The 23094-nt window shown below is 36.1% G+C and overlaps 1 protein-coding gene across 3 annotated transcripts in view; it reads right to left on the bottom strand.

Annotated features, from left to right (window-relative positions):
- LOC126816717 (uncharacterized) overlaps positions 1-23094 on the bottom strand; it is a 119217-nt gene that overhangs the window by 22226 nt on the left and 73897 nt on the right. For 2 of the 3 annotated variants that reach the window (XM_050543470.2, XM_050543469.2), the window contains exon 5: positions 12199-12417. The exons of the other annotated variant lie outside the window; for it this stretch is intronic. In XM_050543470.2, the coding sequence (XP_050399427.1) occupies positions 12199-12417 (219 nt within the window). The remainder of the gene's footprint in view (positions 1-12198; positions 12418-23094) is intronic. 3 annotated transcript variants of the gene reach the window in all.

Genomic DNA, 23094 nt, shown 5'->3' with positions numbered 1-23094 from the left:
TTTATTAAAATTATACAAAGCCATAGTTAAACAGATAGCCTTGTATGCCTCAGATGTATGGGGTGCACAATTGACATTGAACAAAATGCATTTATTGGAAAAGTGGGACCAAGTAAATTTGAACAAAGTGTCTATAAAAATCTGTAAATCCATACTGGCCCAATCCTCCAAGACATCTAACATTGGTTGTCTTGCAGAATTGGGAATATTTCCGTTACACTTTGAAGCCTACCAACGAATGCTCACTTATTACAGGAGACTGACTGATAACACTACTCTCACTCTATTAGCAGCAGCCTACAATGAAGACGTTCACATGTCTAAAACTAATTCAAAATCTTCATGGACCTCCTCTATCAATACTATACTTAACCAATTCAAAAACACACTTTTATGGATAACAATTACTATGGTTTATTTCACTGCGACGTTTCAACAAGGTTTCACAAGTCGTTATCAAGCATATATACAAATAGATAAAAAATGAGAAAGATATGAATATAAATACAAACATCAGTGCGAACTATCCAATGGAATGCAAGGTGAGTGAGCATGATTAGCTATAACAAGCTATTGATGTAACAAAGGTGCATAATCGTATATATTAGAGTTGGGTTATTGTACAATTAAAAGATGAAACAGGGGATTAACCAAGATTAACAAATATTGAAACCATACACAGTGTACCATAACTGAAACCAGTATATACTAAGATTACTAAATAAACACACAAGAAGATCAAACTGGGGGTTTATAGAATTATATCAAACCATAATGTTTACATTGATTATAACAGTTAGGAAATATAGAATTTTACGGTTATGTTTTAAAGTTAAGTAATAAGTTGCATATATGTATTTACAAGGTGTATATATGCTTGATAACGACTTGTGAAACCTTGTTGAAACGTCGCAGTGAAATAAACCATAGTAATTGTTATCCATAAAAGTGTGTTTTTGATTATGTTCCAATTACTAAATGCCATTCAAAGAATACTATACTTAACCAGTTCAATATTGATAAAAGGGTTTTCGAGTCCAAGACACCTAAGCAATCTTTAGAAAATATATTCAATAATCACTATAACCAGTTGTGTAGTTTGCAAAATCAAAAATTTAAATCCAAACCAACCATTGATGGTGTGCCAGATTATCTAAATGTAATTCGAAAGAAGGACCATAAAATTGCTCTAACAAAACTTCGACTTAGCTGCCATAACCTAGAAATAGAGAGAGGTCGGTACAAAAACATTCCAGTAGAGCATCGCCTTTGCCAAATGTGTTCATCGCAAGTCATAGAAGATGAGGAGCATTTTCTAATGAAATGTGATAAATATCTCCGCCTTCGCAACTCCTATTTATTCCCAGCCTTTAATAATACCCCAGCAATCCCAATGACTTTTTTAACCGTATTTAATCCTCCCCCACCACTTGCAAAAGCTGTTGCAGCCTTTGTTTATCTCGCATTTAAGGAGAGATTTAGATAATTCCATAATTGTGTTCTTTTATTCGCCCACATTGAGATGTAGTTTATACACATTGTTTAAAGACATGAGACAAATAATCCTATTGATTTTCAATGATTTCCGATAATTACTGCCATAGTTATGGCCGTTGATCACTGTGAAATATTCTGTGGACGCTCTAAAGGATAAAGTTAATATCCAATTGACTTTAAAATTCTACACTGTGTTTCCATCCATGAGACGAAGAAGCCTATTGATTTAAATGATTTCAGATAGTTGCGGTCAGAGTAATGACCTCGATTACTTTGAAATATGTGTGGACGCTCTTGAGGTTAAAGTTAATATCCGATTGACTTTGTATTTGTGCACAGTGCTGAAGGTCAGTGTAAAAACTCTATTGATTTTCAACGTTTTCCAATAATTATTAATAGACATATCGCCCTTGATTACTTTGAAATCTCTTGTGGACGCGCTAGAAATATCCGATTGACTTTAGGTTTATACACAGTGATTATGGTCATGAGACCAAGAAGCCTAGCAATTTTCAATTACGATTTCGATTTCGAAACATGATTTACGTTAATCCTGCCAGAGTTATAACCCCTGATTACCCCAAAATGTTGCGGATGCTCTACGGACCAAAGTAATCATTCAGTTGACATGGGATTGATACACAGCTTTTAAGGTCTTGAGACGAACAAGTTATAATTTTTGACAACTTGGAACAGGTAAATCCATGATATTTAGTGTTTTGGCTTTGTAAGCTAAACCTTACCATGGGGCAGAACCAGAAGCCAAACAATTCTAATGATTTTCCATTTGTTACTTGATGGGTTGTTGCTCTTGTCAGATTCAAGTGTATTGTAAATGCTCCATTGCCGACAAACGAAAAAATATGCGACAACTCTTGTTGACTGCACGGACGACATAGCTGCTGTGGTGGTATGTCTCGTTACCTGAAATTCTATCTTTATAATTAGGGGTGTGTGCTAATAGTCGATTCCTTTGGTACGGTGTTAAAAAATTGTGGAGTGGTATCATAATTAATAATACAAAAAAAATTTTGACCCCCGACACCCCCAACCCCCATTTACATACCCCCTGAATATGGGTACCCCTAAATTAGCCAAAATAGCAGTTTTTTCTGTGATTTCACCACTAACAAGTTTATTTAGAATGCCTTTCACAGGTTTATACGTAGGTTTTCGTGGTCAGCAAGTCTGAATATGACATTGAAAATTACCCGCGACAATCCAATATGGCGACAATCCAATATGGAGGCCAAAATGGCACCGCAAATATGTATTTTTTGCCTTTCGACCAAACATAGTTTTGTAATATGTCGACTACTGTGTTTTCAAGGGCGTAGAATCCGAATTTGTGGTGATTTCAAACAAAAAAGAAACCACTAACAACATATTTATCATGTGGTGAAATATTCATCAAATCGAATATGATTACATAATATCATTGTTTTGGCTTTGAAGTTAAGCTATCTCGGACTGAATTCAAATCACTCATCGTTACATCTGCTTTACAATTGAGATTGCTTACGTAGGCCTTCAGATTGGGCCCATAAACAGATGCTGGCAACTGTTTATGGTCCTTTAAAAAAACGGAATCTGTCACTTTGTTAGCCTAGTTTAGGTACTGATAAGGCTGTATCTCGAGCATAAAAGGTCTGTATTTCGAACGAAGTAAGATATGCTCGAGATATATCCATATAAGTACCTAAACAAAGTAACATTTTCCGTTTATTAAAGGACAATAAAAAAAATTGCCAGCATCTATTTATGGGGCCAATTTGAAGGCCTGCCTAAGCAATCTGAGTTGTAAAACAGATGTAACGATGAGCGATTTGAATTCAGTCCGAGATAGCTTAACTTTGCCAAAATATTGATATTATGTAATCGTATTTGAATTGATGAATATTTCAACACATGCTAAATATGTTGTTTGTGGTTTCTTTTTTGTTCGAAATCACCACAAATTCGGATTCTACGCCCTTGAAAACATAGTATTCGACATATTACAAGACTATGTTTGGTCAAAAAGCACAAAATACATATTTGAGACGCCATTTTGGCCGCCATATTGAATTTCCGCCATATTGGATTCTTGTGGATCATTTTACATGTCATATTCTGACTTGCAGACCACAAAAAATTATAGCTTAACTTTGCCAAAATATTGATATTATGTAATCGTATTTGAATTGATGAATATTTCAACACATGCTAAATATGTTATTTGTGGTTTCTTTTTTGTTCGAAATCACCACAAATTCGGATTCTACGCCTTTGAAAACATAGTATTCGACATATTACAAGACTATGTTTGGTCAAAAAGCACAAAATACATATTTGAGACGCCATTTTGGCCGCCATATTGAATTTCCGCCATGTTGGATTCTTGTGGATCATTTTACATGTCATATTCTGACTTGCAGACAACAAAAATTTATATTTGAGCCTGTGAAAGGCATTCTAAACAAACTTGTTTGTGGTGAAATGACAGAAAAACTGATATTTTGGCTAATTTGAGGCACCCCATTTTCAGGGGGTATGTACATGGGGGTCCGAGTGGTCCGGGGTCAAATGTTTTTCTGTATTATGGATTTTGATACCCCTCCACATATTTTAAGCACCGTACCGCTTGGCTTCCAGAATATTTGTTTAATAACACCCCCCCCCCCTATTATAATATGTAAACATTTGCATTCTATGTTTTTGTTTTTAATTTTAATTTTAATTATTAGCCTGTCAGTGTCATAAATGATGTTGATGCTTTTTTTTATTTTCTTTGTAAAATGTTATGTGGATATTTGTATGCTGCCTCTTATGGGGTGTTTAGATACAATAAATCTATCTACAAAGTTTGACATTTCTTGTAAGTATATAACCGACCACATACTGGATAATGATCCAATGATCCAATTTAAATTTTATTTTAGATTTTCTGTAGTTACCTAACCCTGCCTGAATTACCTCCCTTAATTTTATGCCTTTATAAATACACTTACATGATACGATTTCTTCAACAAACCTGTTTTGCATTTCTTGTGTGGGGTATTATATTAATATATTATAACTTGTACAATTACATAACTTAATAATTTAACGTTATGTTATCTGGATTATCGGGGGGTTGGATGGCTGAATGGTTAGCGTTCGCGCGCTGTATCATAAAGTGTGTCATTGAGTCGACTGGCGTGGTTTCGAATCCCCGGTTGTACGTGACAAGTAGAAATGGTTCCACTACTGATGTCTTCCGCCTTACTCCAGCCACAATAGTGGCTCGTCCCTATAGAGTTCCTTTGCGCAAGTTTTTTTTAGTGAAATCACTACAAAAAGGTTACTGGCCTATAGCTCCCTTAATTTACACACAAACTGACCCAAAACAGTAGTGCACCTAGCTTAACATATAATAAATCAATTCCTATTGAAATAAAGGTGAAGCCTTACCGCATAATTATATGATTTGATGAAACCCAACTGCTACGCGAAATTTCAACTGCCGGCTGGTGTCATGGCGGATTGTGTAATACGTCTGTGTATAACGCATAACCACGAAGAAAAACTGTTCGGTAACTATTTTAGTGGTCCAGTCTTCACTATTTGTCATAGAATTACTTATTCCAATACAAACTGTAATGATATGTGTTGACAATTGTGCGTTTGAACATATTTGAACTTGCGTAAGGAGTCTTAGACTGTATCAATTGTAACGTCAAACACACAGTTTAACGTTACAAGTATAGTAACTATGTGACAAGGAGTAGGGTCGCCTGTCCAACCTCGTGGGTTTTCTCCGGGTCCTCCGGTTTCCTCCCACTGCTAAAGACCCCTACGCGCAAGCGGGTTATTGAAATAACATTAAAACCATATGTTAGTCCCGAAATGACCTAGTTTGTGTCGAGTGAACGTTAAACCCCATTTCTCTCTCTCTCTATCTGGATTATCGCCCTTATTATTGTGATTTTTTTTATCACCTAAGATATGACGTCATTCCCAAAATAACGTCGCAACTCAGTCAGCAGACGGCTGTCCCTCGAGACAGTCTACATTTCCTATTTGCTTCTTTGTATTCAGTTTTGTTTTTGTTTTTGTGACGGATGGAACATGTACCCTATATGTATTAATACTGAAGCGTTTCTTGATTGAATTTAGAGTTTAGACTACTTTTTTATACATTTCACCAATGTGGTTACTTGTATAGTTGAATTTTACTACATATGCTTACATTCGTATTTCGTGTAGCATATAGCAGATCATGACTCATGCTGGCATTGCACAATGGGTTCTTTGGGTTGTATTCATAATTGTTTTCAAATTTGAGTGAAGTCTTTGTCACTACAGACCCGGGACTGTACAGCGCAGTGGACGCTTACGGCTAGCCCCGGGATCCATTCACTTTTTTTAAACTGGCTGTATATTTGTGTTTTCCTGAGTATGATGTCCTGTCCGTGTATTTGTTTTTGTGTAAATTTTGTGTGGTGCAGTCCCCCTGCACTTACTATTAATTAGAACTAAAGTTATCGTGTCCCAAATCATCAACCAATCAAATGGCTTATCTCTGCTTACCCTAAGCCGAAAAGGCTCATCTTCGAACTCCGTCAAGGCATTGACCCAAAAAACACGTACACCAAGTTTGAACGTTCTAGCTCTATTGGAATGATAGTTAATGTGTTCCAAATTCTCGGCCAATCAAATAACTTATCGCTCTGTTTACCCTGGGAAGAAAATGTTCATTATCGAACTTAATTAAGGTATTGATGTAATGAAACTATACACCAATAGTTTCATCACTGCCACTAATTAGAACTAAAGTTATCTTGTCCCAAAGCATTAACCAATCAAATTGCTTATCTCTCCTTATCCTAAGCAGAAAATGCTATCTTAGAACTCCATCAAGCTAGGCATTGGCCTAATAGCACTAAACACCTACACACAGTTTGAGCATTCTAGCTCAATTAGAAGGGCCCACAACTCCGCCCCTCTAAAAATCATTTTATACATTCAAAAATGGTAGCCTTCGACCATCAAAAAATGGAAATCGGCCATGTTCCAGTCGCGATAGATGGTAGACCTGGATAATTGCGTCTTAGAGGGAATTCCTTCCGACGTCACATATAGACGCCAATGATCCAGTGTGAAACTGCTGCTGGGCACGTAGACTGGACAACCAGCTCTAAATGACGTCAGACTGGTTCCTACGTCACTGCGGTCTGCAAGTCAGAAAAGGGGTGACGTAGGAGCGAATCTGACGTATTAGAGCAGGTTATCCAGTCTACTGGACACGGCCATGATTGTTTACAGCGGATGACGTGAACGATGTGTACGACGTCATAATTTATTCAAGAACTAATTAGTCGGGTAAAGATAAGCCATATGGAATGGATACCTAGAACAAATTGCAACATAATTTTTCTCGATGGAATCTGGTAGAGGGGTCCCTGAAGGTCTCCCAAACAAAAATCGCCCAAAATAAAAAGATAGGTTTTCGAGTAATCAGCATAAATCCAATATGGCCACCATTGGCACCTTAAAACTCCAATATCTCGGGAATTGTCGACTTTGGAGGATGTAAATGTAATACGCATAGATAGGAAAGTGGTACAGATGATTCAGAAAAACATAGCTAAAATACGTTCCTGTGACGTCATACCGTCATACGACCAATAATTTGCATTAATCCAATATGGCCGCCATTGAAACGTAAAACTCCAATATCTCGGGATTGGTTAAGTTTGGAGGATGTAAATGTATTACGAGTAGATAGGAAAGTGCTACGAAAGAACTAGAAAAACAATGCCATAAGACTTCATTGTGACGTCATACGGCCAACAATTAGCATAAATCCAATATGGAAGCCATTGGCACCTTAAAGCTCCAATATCTCGGAAATGGATGAGTTTGGAGGGTATAAATGTGTTACGGGTAGATAGGAAAGTGCTACCAAAGAATCGGAAAAACATTGCCATATTACGTCACCGGGACGTCGTAACGTCATACGTCCAATAATTAGTATAAATCCAATATGGTCGCCATTGGAACCATACACATCCAGTTTCTCGCGGATGGTTGAGTTTAGAGGGTGAAAATGTATTACTTGTATCACCTGTAAAACAATTCATATATTTCTTGAATATCTATATACATGTCATCAGTTTGTAAAGGTTTTAACAGGAATATTGTAATACAAAATATTGTACTTGGTTTCTGATAGACCTGAATTTCAATTATGGACTGTACAATTCTTCTGCTAACAATTCTTCTTTATTGACGATTTCAGGGACTCTAGTGTCATGTATGCAATTGGTTCAGGTTCATGCGAATCGTTGACTATGAATTTCAATCTTTAAGTTGGCGTCAGGTGAATTAGTTAACAAACTTGTAGGGTCTAGTTCTGGAGCGTCTGTCCATGTGTCTCTAGAAGGTCGGTCAATGTAATACTTTGGTCCTTTAACTAATTATTGGATATTACATTCTATAGAGTCAAATCCCACGTACTAATGAAGATGAATGATATTTTTATATACATTATAAAAACAAATCAGTGATATTTTGGTAAAATCTTTACCATTGTCAAAATATCCTATCTGTTTATGACATGTGGTTGATAGACCAAATAAGGTAATGTGCTCCCGTTGGTTTGGGGTAAATGGGGGTGCTTATTCCATATTTGGGGAGTAAATGAACGCCTAGGTCAGTCTATGGCGTGCAGAAATTAGAGGGTTATAAAAGAGAGTGTTGAGTGAAATTGGGCAGAACTCACCCTGATATTCCCAGCAGCTATCATCAATGCTAACCCGTAGTTTTATTTTACGATCACAAAGGAAACAACAAGGAAGTCCGGCATTACTACATCGTTGCTGCTTTAATTTCAAATAAGAGGTACAGAAGCCGTATGCATTCAAAGTACCGATCAGAAATCCTGGACTATAAATATGATGTAGCTGTATCGCGAACGTTGAATGAAATAGGTCTAAAATTGCTTGGGGTGTGGCCGCTTTTACCAAACATAATCATATTAATAATCGTTTTCTATAGCGCTGAACATTCAGTCAGTCTAACTGCTCTGTGGCGCTTTACAACGTAGATATGATTATAAAAAACATACATGTATATACAAATAAACAAAAGAATACAAAGGTATAGTCACGCTACATCATACAAATGGAAAGTGAACCATTTAAATTATAGTTTAAAAGTTTGGGTAAAAAAAAAACGGGTTTTTAGACGTCGTTTAAATATAGCCTATATTTTGGACTTCCAGAGGCAATTTGTTCCATTCTTTTGGTGCTGCGTACGCAAAAGCTCTCTCACCAAACTTTGACTTCTGTACTGGACATACAAGTTGGATTTTATGAGATGAACGTAAGGAACGAGAAGGCACATATGGTTTAATCAAATCGAAAAAATAGGATGGTGTCAAAGGATCGTTTAATCAGTTGAAAGTGATTGTGTATTCTTCAGCAAAATTGATGCAAAATGCACTCAAAAGTAATACTTTTCTGGGTGTGTGATGGATTTTGTTTAATAATCTGGCTGCAGATTAGTGTGGCTGCTATTTTGATAAATCTCTTCTAGTCCAATTCCAAATCCCCCTTTCGTGAATTATCATAACATTGTCGAAGAATTGTCCAGGTTCTTCGTTTAATCATTACGCCTTTTCACATTGTCTGCCCATAATACATAAAATATTAGAGTTTTAAGATTTCCAAAGGCGGCCATATTGGATTTATACTAATGATTGGACTATGGCGTTATGACGTCACATGGGCGTAATTTGGCAATGGTTTTTTTTCTGATTCTTTGGTAGCACTTTCCTACCTAACCGCAATACATTTACACCCCCTGATCTCAATCATTCCAAATGTATTGCAGTTTTAAGGTTCCAATGGCAGCCATATTGGATTTTTGCCAATTGTTGGACGTATGACGTTATGACGTCACATGGACGTCATAGATTATGTTTTTTTTTTATTCTTTCGTACCACTTTTATATCTACCCCTAATACATTTACACCCTATAAAATCGATCACTCCCGCGATATTGGAGTTTTAAGGAGGTGCCAATGGCGGCCATATTGGATTTATGATAATTACTCGAAAACCTATTTTTTTTTTTTGGATTCATGCTAATTGTTGGCCGTATGACTTATGGCGTCACGGGGACGACACCTGACATTGTTTTTCTAGTTCTTTGGTAGCACTTTTCTATCTACTAGTAATACATTTACATCCTCCAAACTCAAGCATTCCCGAGATATTGGAGTTTTAAGTTTCAATGGCGGCCATATTGGATTTATGCAAATTATTGGTCATATGACGGTATGACGTCACAGGAACGTCTTTTAGCTATGTTTTTCTGAGTCATCTGTACCACTTTCCTATCTACCCGTAATACATTTACACCCTCCAAACTCAACCATTCCCGAGATATTGGAGTTTTAAGATGCCAATGGCGGCCATATTGGATTTATGCTAATTACTCGAAAACCTATCTATTTATTTTGGGCGATTTTTGTTTGGGAGACCTTCAGGGACCCCTCTACCAGATTCCGTCGAGAAAAATTCTGTTGCAATTTGTTCTAGGTTATTTATTATTTTTACCGGACTAAATCTAGGTCGTGGAAACCCCGTTTGCTATAAATATTTTTTTTTCTTTCCGTTTGCACCTGCATTATTACACAACAAACGGTCGGACTGTTATGTGTCTTCTGGGTTATTTTAAACAAGGAACAAGTGTGCAAAGTCTTAATAAGATTGGTGTTGAAAAAATAGTGCGTATCTTAGACTACTCAGCGCCCTTAAATTGGATAATAAACACGATTTTTCGTACAATCAGGGGTGATAATTTAGGAAATGACGATCCGTTATGCGCGAATATCGAAAGGAACCATGATCTTTGAGATATAAACATGAAGTTATGGTCCGATACATTTCAGTCAATTTGTTCTACTCTGAACCGAGATATTAGCTTTTGAATTTTTATGCCTAGCCTCGATCATCAATACTAAAGTTAGTACGATAAAAATTCCATTACGTATCACTAAAACGCACGTTCATTTCTCTTTTCAAATATTTAAATAATTTTCTGGCACACATTTTGAAAAAATGAAATGAAATGGGGTTTAACGTCCTACTGTTTTGCTCCGACCGGGGTAATGGAGATAGGCATACGCCGTACAGTGTCCTACGACGGGAATTTTTTCCGGGCAGCGGCATTATGGCCTATTCTTATATCAAATTCCAACTGCCAAAGGATCTTTTACGTGCACGCAAAGCTGTACAAGTTCCGATTAAATTTCCCGGTCAATGCAGGGATCGAACACGGGACCTCCAGGCTAGCAACTCTACGTCGAAGAAAAGGATATTAAAGAGGTGTGGGGCTTGCATAATAGCTTGATTCCCCCTCATTGAATGGTAAGCCGACTTATTCTATGGTGACTTTTTGTATTCCAGCGTAATCTCTTCCCCTTTTTACTGACCTTGACCTTGTAGATGATCGCTTAAATTATTAATTTCCGTCCTAGTCCGGACTTTTTTCCGTATGCAAATGAGCTTCGACGTAGATCCCATAAAAGGTATATATGTTCTAATATGCCAAGTTCTATTATGCAGTTGTCTAGTATGCAAAATGCAGAATAGAGAAGTGTAATGTGCAAAATAACTATTATACTGTATTTTGTATTATTGAAAAGTGCATTCTGTATTCTAACACCGTGACATTTGTATTGTGGAGCAATAGAAATTGCAAATTGTCAAACTAAAATACGTATTTTGAACTACTGATATATACAGGGAAAATTGAAATAATATTGGCAACGTTATCCTTCCATAACTATAGGATTGTCATTACACTGCCGCCTTATAGACAAACCCCTTGCAATATAAATAGATATATAAAAGACAACAGGTGATCCATTGATAGCATTATAATCTTATAAATAGAACATATAGATGGACACATCCAGCAACTTGAATCGTACTCCTCTTTCGCGCATTGTACTTTAAAACTCGGCCTGGTTTAGTACTTTATAGTCCAATTTTATTAAGTCCGGATAAGCGGGGTATCAAATATCCCTTTAAACGATTTAGATCACTTATTTTATGTGTAGAACCTTTATTTACAAACCGATTTTGATGAGACTTGCAGAATAAGCACCAAATGACTCATTTTATCGTTTATCATTGACATATTACCTGATTTCAAAGTCTTACACGTTTGTTCTTTTTTTTAAAAAAACTTCAATTTTATGACGTCATTTTAAAAAATTATAGGTCAAATATCAATATTCGAAAACGATCGATCAATTGCAAATTGTCCAAAAATATGACGATATTGAAAATTGGATAAGAATTGTTGGACAAGTAGGATTTTGAAGATTGACTGAAGCTTAAGCTCAATAATTTTAACAAAAACATTAAACTTTCACATGAAATCTTATTAATAATAATCTTAACAATAAGCTTTCATATGAAATATGAAAGCTTAATAATCTTAACAGAAAACATAAGCTTTCATTTGAAATATGAAAGCTTAATAATAATAATAATTTTAACAAAAACAATAAGCTTTCATATAAAATATGAAAGCTTAATAAAAAAAAAACTTTACGAAAACACGTAAATATAATAATGAAAACAATACGTGTTTCGACCATTAAATGTATTCTGTAAAACTGAAGTGTTTGGCTGTCTAACAATAACTAACATAATATTTACCATCGGTTTATAAGATGGCCTATTCCAGGGATATTCTACTTTTGGTTTGTATTCATAGCTGAAAGGTTGTCTGTATGTATCTAGTGGTTTTTCAGGGTATCGGAAGCCATATTGGTCACCATAGCGACTGCGATATGACAAGGGTGGTTCCTGTGTTTGGTTGTCCTCATAGTTTTCTAGACGAGATATAGAATTATGCTGTTCTCGATATAATGGAGGCTGTAAAATAAAATCCATATTATATTATATCTGATCCAGCTGTATATAAAAAGAACCATTGCTGGGATTATGCAGTCTATTTTTGCCTGAGTCGTAGGCCTACTAGTAAAGGCGCTAGGTTTGGGTTGTTTCGAAAAACGCGTACAAAATTTCTACTATGCTAGATGAGTGGACAGCAGTGCCCGATACTCTGAAGCTTGATTCTTAAGTTGCGGGTCCCTTTCCCATGGGGGTGGGGGAGGGGGTGGTCCGACAAAACGTCGAAACTTCGAGTTTAATTCGACTTTGCGTACAACAATCAACATTCGTGTATAAGTCGACTTATCTCACCAAAAACACTGCTTAAGAAGACCCCCGACCCTTCCTCCCTCTTTTAAGAACACCCCATTTACCCTCTGAGAGATGAGTTAATTCGACTTCAGCATACGATCTGTCCATAATAGCCAGGCACTTTTGAGCAATAAATAGGTTACGTGCCCTTGTTTTGAAATTAGTCTCGCGTAACCAGTCTACAGACCATTCTCCGTCTGATTGACAGGCCGGGATGATCAAGACTTCTTTTTTTTACGAAACATGACAGAAAGCTGGAACAAGAAATTGAATTTAGAAATACGCAATGTAAGCAACTCAACAAATGTTTTAAGAACCTTATAAAAGTTAAATGAAACTACTGTTAGTATCATGTTCCTGTCTAACCCGAGTTTTCCAGAGATACTATTTGTACTAAACCAAAAGATGCCGCTCCTAACGGTATAGTTAATGATAAAGCAATTTAAAAAATAAAACGAACGTAATTTCTAAAGCTGCTGTAATAACCAAAAAGCTAAATATTACTGCTATTCAGAATCGTCAACAACAGATTTTTTACGGCTGTAATAGTTGATAGATGTGTTGAGAATTTCACGTGCAATGGCTATTTGTAGACTCGAAGAGAGTGCGTGACTAGGCAGAAATCACTTCGAGACAAGCCACTGAAGCATGCACATTCACCGTGTCGAGTACCACTTTTAGTAGGGAAAATTTTCGGTACATGGGGCACCCTACCATGGATGAAATTCGAGTGTCGAGTACCACTTTTAGTAGGGAAAATTTTCGGTACATGGGGCACCCTACCATGGATGAAATTCCCAAAATGACGATTTAATTCGACTTGTGCATACAAGCAACTTTCATGCATACGTCGACATCAAAACCACTGCTTAAGAAGACCAGCGAACCTTCCTTCCTTCCTCCCTTAAGAACACTCCATTTACCTCCCTGAGAGATGGGTTAATTCGACTTCCGTGTACAACATCAAATTTTTCGTTAAGAGTTTCACTATTGGTCCGCTAGAACATAACACTAACTTAAGAACGCGAAATCTCCTTCTATCCTGGATAAGAACGCCAAACGGGGGGGTCATGGGTGAAATGACCAAAATGACGATTTAATTCGACTTTTCCGTACAACGCGATCAACTTTCGTGCATACATCGACAAACCTAAGATGTCATCAAAAACACCGCTTCAGTCGATTTTAATAATTCTTTTTCCTTTCTGATATTCTTTACATAACGCATGACATGTTACAGCAAATGATCGTGAATATGAAAGCTTTCATATCTGCCGGGCAGATCTAGTTAAGCTTTCGTATTTCAAATCAAAGCTTATTGTTTTTGTTAAAGTTGTTATTATTAAGCTTTCATATTTCATATAAAAGCTTATTGTTTCTGCTAAGATTATTATTATTTTTTGTTTGTACGAACGAATGCATTAAACCTACATTGCTGTAACTTTGTGACTATTTGACCTATTTTACTAATTCTTTTTTCTTTGAGTACTTTGAAACATTTACATCTGCAATTTCTGATTTTCCAATTTCGAATATTCGTCGCTGTGATTTTGAACCGGAAGTTGAGACCAACCTGACAACTTCTTTAATAGTTGCACGATTTTCATGAAATTTAGTAGTCTGTAAGTAGATCTTAACGATGCGACTTCAAATATGTCATTAAAATAGGTCAGATTGCCTTGAAATTTGTTTTCTATACTAGATAAGACAGTAGTGATGTATACACAAAATATGAAGTCTGCCGATTGAACAGGAAGTGCCACCGCCTTGAAACGTGAAAAATCCATATGGCTTTTGCAATATTTTACTTACAGACATGGGAGTTACATTTTCTGAATTCTTGAAGGAATGCCTAAAAATCTATGGATCAGAATTTTGATATCGGTCAACTGATGGTCACCATTTTGAACTGAATATAAGAAAAAGTGAAAAATCGACGATAACGGACATGAAAATGAAAACAATAGGCCGTAGTTTGGAGAATACGTCTCCTATTTCCAAAATGAATACATTTCTAGATAGCCTTGATCAGGGTCGAATTTATGGTATTTGAAGATGTCAAAATATCGAATTTTGCCCTTGACGTTTTTTGTGCCGACATAGTTGTTTACGAGTGAAAAATCGCATTAACTTTTTTAGCTTTTGACCGATTTTAATGATTATTTTTTCCTGTTCAGATTCTTTAAATGAGCCATGTGACAGGAAGTGACTGTGAATATGAAAGCTTTCATATCAGCCTCGCAGATCTAGTTATTATTTTCATTATTACTATTTTTGTTCTTTTCCTGCAAATCTTATATCCCAGAATCTAATCATACGATCTTTCTAAAACTTTGACCTACCCCCACAAGAATGGAATGAATATATTTTTAAAACGTTTTACGAATCCATCCTATTTTACTATTTTTTCCCTTTTAGTACCTTGAAACGTTAACTTCAATTCTGGTATTTCCGATTTTTTAATATCGAATATTACGTCATTGACATTTCGTCCAGAAAGTAAAACCAAATTGACGACTTCTTTAATATTTGTACGATTTTCATGAAATTTGAAATGTAAGTAGAACTCATTGATCCAATTTCAACGATATCATTAGAAATTTCCTAACTTATCTCTCCTTGGAGAAATTAAGGGACAAAGTTTTGAAAAAAATCGGAAAAATGTAGGTCAGAATGCCTTGAATTTTTTCTTTCTACTAGCTAAGAAATTACTGATGCGTGCATAAAATATGGAGTTTGCCGATCGAACCGGAAGTGCCACCATCTTGAAACGTGAAACATCCCCAAGGTTTTTGCGATATTTTACTTACAGATATGAGAGTTACTTTTTCTGAATCCTTGACGGACTGCCTGGAAATCTATCGGAGCAGAATTTTGATTTAGGTCAATTGATGGTCACCACTTTGAATTGAATATGAAAAAAAGTGAAAAATCTACTTCAACGGACGTGAAAATGAACACAATAGGCAGCAGTTTAAAGAATACCTCTCCTTTTTTCCGAAATAACTAGATTTTTGGATTGCTAGGATCATGTTCGAATTTTGATGTTTCAAAATTTCGAATTTCGCCTTTGACCCTTTTCGTGCAGACAATTTATTTCCTTAATTTTCAAAATTTACTTATTTGAATTAAATATTCGAGCAGCTGAGGTCAATCTGATTCAAAAAATATAAGTTCCATTCAAAATTATATCATTTCATTTTTCAATTTTTTCCGCCATTTTCATTTCATTTTCTGATCCGTCTCCCTGATCGATTTTTCTGAAACTTCTAGATTTGGAAGTCATCGGATTATAGCTCAGTTATTTTCTTTTATTTTTCAGATTATTTTTTCGCCCGGGTGAAATGCTTATAACTTCGCGAGTCTTTGAGCGATTTTAATAATTATTTTTTCTTGTTAAGATTCTTTATATAACCCATATGGCAGATAGTGGCCGTAATTATACAAAGTGGAATAAAAATGGCATTTTTAAATTGCATTAAACGTATAATAATTTAGATAAGATTATGAACGTAATATCTTATCATCGCCCCTGTTAATACAATCACTGTGACATCATTATCTTCATCGTCTTTCTCAGAACCAGGACATAGGCTATGTTTTGTCAAGTTACATCTACATACTGGTAGCCTAAGTAAAATCAGGCGAAGTGAAATAATATGGAATAAGTCTATAAACATATAGTGGCGCAGTTAAAAGCACATGTGGTCACGACATGGCTTAGATAAAAAAAAAACTCTTCAATACCGGGAGATGGTGAGGCGAGGGGGGGGGGGGGGTTATAACTTCGCGAGTCTTTGAGCGATTTTAATAATTATTTTTTTTGTTAAGATTCTTTATATAACCCATATGGAAGGAAGTGGCCGTAATGATACAAAATAGAATAAAATGGCATTTTTAAATTGCATAAAACGTATAATAATTTAGATAAGAAAGATTATGGACGTAATATCTTGTCATCGCCCCTGTAAATACAATCACTGTGACATCATTATCTTCATCGCCTTTCTCAGAACCAGGACATAGGCTATGTTTTGTCAAGTTACATCTACGTACTGGTAGCCTAAGTAAAATCAGGCGAAGTGAAATAATATGGAATAATTCTATAAACATAAAGTGGCGCAATTAAAAGCACATGTGGTCACAACATGGCTTAGATAAAACACTCTTAAACTTAGTTCAATATCGGGAGGGGGCGGGGTAATGGTTAGCGCGTGCGCGTTGTATCATAAGATCTGTCATTGAGTCAACTGGCGTAGTTTCGATTCCCAGGTTGTACGTGGTAAGGAGTAGAGTCGCCTGTCCATCCTCGTGGGTTTCCTCCGGGTCCTCTGGGTCCTCCGGGTCGCTTGTCCAACCTCGTAAGTTTTCTTCGGGTCCTTTAGTTCCCTCCTACTGCTAAAGACCGCTACGCGCAAGCGAATTATTGAAATAAAATTAAAACATATATATTCCCGAAATGACTTAGTTTTTGGTTCAATATCTTTCTTAATATTGTTTTTTTATTTTGGTTTCATGTTTTCGCAATATCGTCCGTAAATTAATTTTTATTTCGATTGATATGTTGAAACACCTGACCTAGTCAGATAACATTATTTTAGCTTTTTGAAATGATATTAAATGAGGTTTAATGTCATACTGTACTGCTCCGACTGGGCTAATGAAGGGCAATTTTGCCCATGTAGCGGCACTATGACCTAATCTTATATCTAATTTCAAGTGCCAAGGGATCTTTTACGTACACAATGTATACACCGGTCCTCGGTTTTTCGTCCCATCCGAACGACTAGACAGCTGTTATTGTCAGCCCCCACCCCGTCCAGCATCACCGACAAGGAAAAACCATGCCGGAAAATCCCGATAAACTTAGCTCTTTGAAGTTTTATATATACAAATATACTTTTTACGTTTTCATATAAAGAACATGCTGATTATGCCTTTAGAGGCTTAATAACATTTTCTACAATATATTGGAAAATCAGAACTACGTTAAATACATTTCTTTTTCCCAACTAGTTATATAAAAGCATAATTAAATTCCTTCTGAGCATGAAGTATGCATTTTATGATTATATGTATGATTTTCCAATTTATCGGCCCAAATAAAGTGATGAGGATCATGTCGTAAACAGTGTTAATACCAAGACATGTTAATATTGCAAGAATGAATAAAATGTGTTTTGACGTCATACTTTTCTACTTCAGCTGGTGGCTTATTTCGTAGTGAAGGCATATTTGAATTGACATATAAATTCATTAGGATAATATGGTTAACAGGTGTCCTCTTTTGTAGTCAAGGTGAAGGCATATTAGAACAAGCAAATCATTGCCAATAGAAAAGTCCCTCCCTCACCCCCACCACCACCATGTAATACACTAGTTATAAGGGCAATTCTTCTGGAATAAGCGAAATGGGTCTTTTAAAATTGTCAAAAGTTTGCTTCTTCTCTCTGGGACATTTAATACCACTTCTCAACGAGGAATTCACTTTAAAGAATGTGAAAATAAACACAATAGGCCGTAGTTTGTAGAATTTTTGCTATTTGAAAATTTCAAAATTTCGAATTTCGCCTTTGACCTTTTATTGCCGACAAAGTTGTTTACAATGTCTAGATATTTTCCCGCCATTTTGGGGGTTTTCTCGCCTTTTTCATTTAATTTTCTGATCCGCCCCGTTTTTTAAACGGTTTGATCCATTTTTCTGAAACTTCTGGAACGGAAAGTCAATCATATTACAGCAATACAACTCTCAGTTATTTCCCTATTTTTTGCAGATTATTTTTTTGCCCGGGTGAAATGTTTCTCGCTATATTTAGGCTGATAACTTCGCGAGTTTTTGACCGATTTTAATAATTATTTTTTCCTTGTTGAGATTCTTTATATAACCCATGACATGTTACAGCAAGTGACCGTGAATATGAAAGCTTTCATATCTGCCTGCCAGATCTAGTTATTATTATTATTATTTTATTTTATTTTTTTTGTTCTTTTCCTACAAATCTTATATCTCAGAATCTAACCATAGGATCTTTCTGAAACTTTTACCTACTCCTCCAAGAATGGGTGTTGGCTTTGGAATGAATATATTTTCAAAACGTTTTACGTATCCAAAATCACCGAATTTTACGAACGAATGCATTTGACCTACATTGCTGTAACTTTGTGACTATTTTACCTATTTTACTAATTCTTATTTTTTTGAGTACTTTGCATTGACATTTCGTCCCGGAAGTGAAACCAAATTGGCGACTTCTTGAATATTAGTACGAATTTTATGAAATTTGAAATGTACGTAGATCTCATTGACTCAACTTCATCGATATTATTAGAAATGTCCTAACTTATCTCCCCTTGGAGAAATTAAGAGACAAAGTTTTGAAAAATTCGAAAAAAAATTGGTCAGAAGGCCTTGAAATTTTTTTCTGTACTAGCTAAGAAATTACTGATTCGTTCACAAAATATGGAGTTTGTCGAACGAACCGGAAGTGCCACCATCTTGATACGTGAAAAATCCCTAAGGCTTTTACGATGTTTTACTTTTAGATGTGGTAGAGTAAAGTGGCCGCACTTTACCGCGATTTTGAACCCTTCGTTCTCAAGTCTGGTAATTTATACAAGCGTGCACGAGAGGAAATATTTCAGCTGGTTTTACCCAAAGCCTATAGAAAGTTAGCCATGGAAGGGGTACATGACGACCTAGGACACCAAGGCAGGGATCGTGCCATCAGTTTGGCAAGAGAAAGGTTTTATTGGCCGAAGATGACAGCGATGAAAGAGAGCTACATTCAGACTGTTCTCGCTGCATTAAAAGAAAGTGTTTACCATTTACGTGCCCTTTGGTCAACATTACTTCCAGTCAGCCACTTGAACTCGTCTGTATGGATTATATGTGCGTAGAAGAGTCGAAAGGAGGCTACGACAGTGTCCTTGTCATCACCCATACCCAGGCAGTTCCAGTTCTAGTTCGAAACACCGCCAAGACAACAGCTAAAGCGTTCCTTGATTATTTCATTGTGCACTATGGGATTCCTCAACGAAAACAGAGTGACCAAGGTCAACAGTTTGAGGGAAAAGTGATTAAAGAACTACATGTATGTCAGCTGACTAGGATAAAGAAATCTCGAACAACACCGTATCATCCACAAGGGAATGGTCAGTGTGGGCGTTTCAATCGGACAACATGTTAGGTACTCTACAGTCTGAGCAGAAGTCGAATTGGAAGTCTTATGTTGCGCCGCTAATTCATGCCTACAATTGTACCAGACACTCTTCCACAGGGTAATGTTTGGTAGGAAGCCAACATTAGCTGTTGATGTTATGCTCGGACTCGTACGGGATAAAGAGGCCACTAAGAGCTATCATTCATACGTTGAATCCCTGAAGGAGAGACTGGGACATGCATATTTAACAGCTCTTGTGGATAATACGCACCAGAACCAAAGAGATAAGTACAACTTGAGAGCCAGAAAAAACAACCTAGAGGAAGGAAGACACAAGTTAGCAGAGAAATGGGAGGATAAACTATATAAGATCCTTTCCAGTGTATGAGGTGATGGAAGTAGGAGGAAAGAGAAAAAAGACTTTACATCGTAACCATTTATTACCGATCAACAGTCTTCCTGAGATAGAATCCATCAGCAATCGACCAACACATAAACCACGGAGAGTCCAACTACCGAAGGTGACAGAAGTTAGAGAACCGGAAGAGACAGAAAGTGAAGAGGATGAGCCTGTTTATCTAATGGAAAGCGCAGATTTCCTGCGCCCAGCTAGCCCAGGAGAGACACGGGATGGAGATGATGTAATGAAACCTGAGCTTGATAGTTTACATCAAGATGGTGCAAATAGCATCAGCCTCAGATTCAGACACATTAGATGAATCACTTCTCTCAGAAAGTCCCGCTACAAGAAGATCAGGGAGAGAGAGGAAACCACCAACTCGGTATATAGACTACGTCATGTCGCAGCAGCAGGAAGTAATTTCTACTCCGCAGTTTCGAGCTGAGTTGGCGAAGTAACTAATGCCATCAGTTTTTATGAGCCTGTCACCAGATCGATTATAGATTTTCCTAAATTTCCCACCAGTTTTGTGTAAGAGTTTGTTTCTAGATGTGTTTTATTAGTTAGTTTTGGTTTTAAATGTTAGGGACAACATTTTACCTAAGGGAGGGAGTATGTGGAAGAGTGATTTTATTTAATTTATGGGTATTTTAATATGGTCACAATGCTAATTTAATCTTAGATAATATATTACACATCACTGCATCTGTAAACTATCATGTTCAATACACTCTTCCTAAAGATATCCAGTAAGTTCCAGTTCACCCAGCTCACTGGTAGTTTATTTCAACTTTGACCTGACGTTTTCTTAGTTTTGTTACACCATCAATATGGTCATTTTTGGTACTGATTTCATGAAGTCCAGATAATATTTTCATTCTCTGTCCTTTATAAGTTTAGCCTCTATTTAGTTTAATAGATTTTTATGGTTGAATCTTCTTCAATTTGATATATTTATGTAGCTATTGAGATAATCTAGTACAGTTGTTGCAGTAAAGTTGCAGTAATAGAATTTAAAGACTATACAAGAGGTTTGTTTTTATACCATCATAGAATAAATAATTAGAACTAAACCCTTGTCTAATTTGACCCCCTACAACACAGACATGGGAGTTATATTTTCTGAATCCTTGAAGAAGGCCTAAAAATCTATCGGAACAGAATTTTATTTCGGTCAACTGATGGTCACCATTTTGAATTGAATATGAAAAATAGTGAAAAATCTACATAAACAGGCTTGTAAATAAATACAATTGCCTGTAGTTTGTTAAATTCGTCTCCTATTTCTTAAATTAATAAATTTCGGGATAGCCTGGCTTATAATAGGATTTTGGGTATTAGAATATTCAAAATTTCGAATTTCGCCAATGACGTTTTTCGTGCCGACAAAGTTGTTTACGAGTGAAAAATCCCCTTTAACGGCTTGAAAATAATCGAAATCGCCCGCCGTTTTGTGAATTTGTCTCCTATTTCCAAAATTAATACATTTTTGGTTAGCCCCCCTCCAAGCATGTGTGGTGGCTTTGAAATGAATTTATTTCCAAAACGTTTTACGTATTCGAAATCACATAAATTTACTGATGAATAAATTGACCTACATCGTGGTAACTTTGTTACTTTTTGATCTTTTCTTTGGGTATCTTAAAACATTTACTTTAAATCTGCAATTTTCGAATTTCGAATATTACGTCATTGTCATCTCATTCCGGAAGTAAAAATAACATGACAACTTCTTGAATATTAGTACGATTTTCATGAAAATAGGAATGTTAGTAGATCTGGTTGATCCAACTTCGACGATGTCATTAGCCATTTTCTAACTGATCTCCCCTGGGGGAAATTAAGTATCAAAGTTTTCAAAAAATCGACAAAAATTAAGTCAGATTGCCTTCAAATATTATGTTTGTACTAGCTAAGAAATTACTGATGCGTAGCCTTGGGCTTTTGCGATATCTTAGACATGGGAGTTACATTTTCTGAATCCTTGAAGGAATGCCTAAAAAAGCGTTCAGGGCAGAATTTTGATTTCGGTCAACTGATGGTCACCATTTTGTATTGAATATGAAAAACAGTGAAAAATCCACTTTAAAGATACATTATGGGAGATTTTTATAGAGAGTTGGTCATTCTTGCTATAACAGTTCAAAAGTAGATGATGAAAGAAGAATATATTGAAAAATTCAGTCAAATTACTTTATTCTGAACATAGTTATCATCGTTGTAATATTTGCCTAGAAATGGTAGCGAAATGTGTCTTCACCTTCGCTGATCGTTTGATTGACAGGCGTTAACTCCACCTACATATCTCGATTATCAAGTAAAGTTTTCAATGGCATACGGAAACGCTTTACAGCGGCCTCGCTAAGTACACACTATCATTTAGCCTCGATCTAACTGGCGTATTTTCATCAGGTTACCCCTTATATGATTTAATCAATTAGTGAAATCCTATTAAATCCGAGCTGTAGCCGAGCCATCCGTGGGTCTACAGAGTTGATTTTGGTCTTGTTGTTTAAATAAAGATCTAATTTATAATTTCTATAACATCTGAAGCCTAAATTAAGACTTGCAATAATCAGATTTAGCTCTTGCATAATGCATGTTTAACAGGCGTGAAAATAAACACAATAGGCCGTAGTTTGGAGAATACGTCTCCTATTTCCAAAATGAATACATTTCTGGATAGCCGTGATCAGGGTCGAATTTATGGTATTTGAAGATGTCAAAATTTCGAATTTTGCCCTTGACGTTTTTCGTGCCGACATAGTTGTTTACGAGTGAAAAATC

This window comes from Patella vulgata, chromosome 3 (assembly GCF_932274485.2).
Source record: "Patella vulgata chromosome 3, xgPatVulg1.2, whole genome shotgun sequence".
NCBI lineage: Eukaryota > Metazoa > Mollusca > Gastropoda > Patellidae > Patella > Patella vulgata.
The sequence above is the reverse complement of the archived record's forward strand: the minus strand, read 5'-3'. Positions and strand labels throughout refer to the sequence as shown.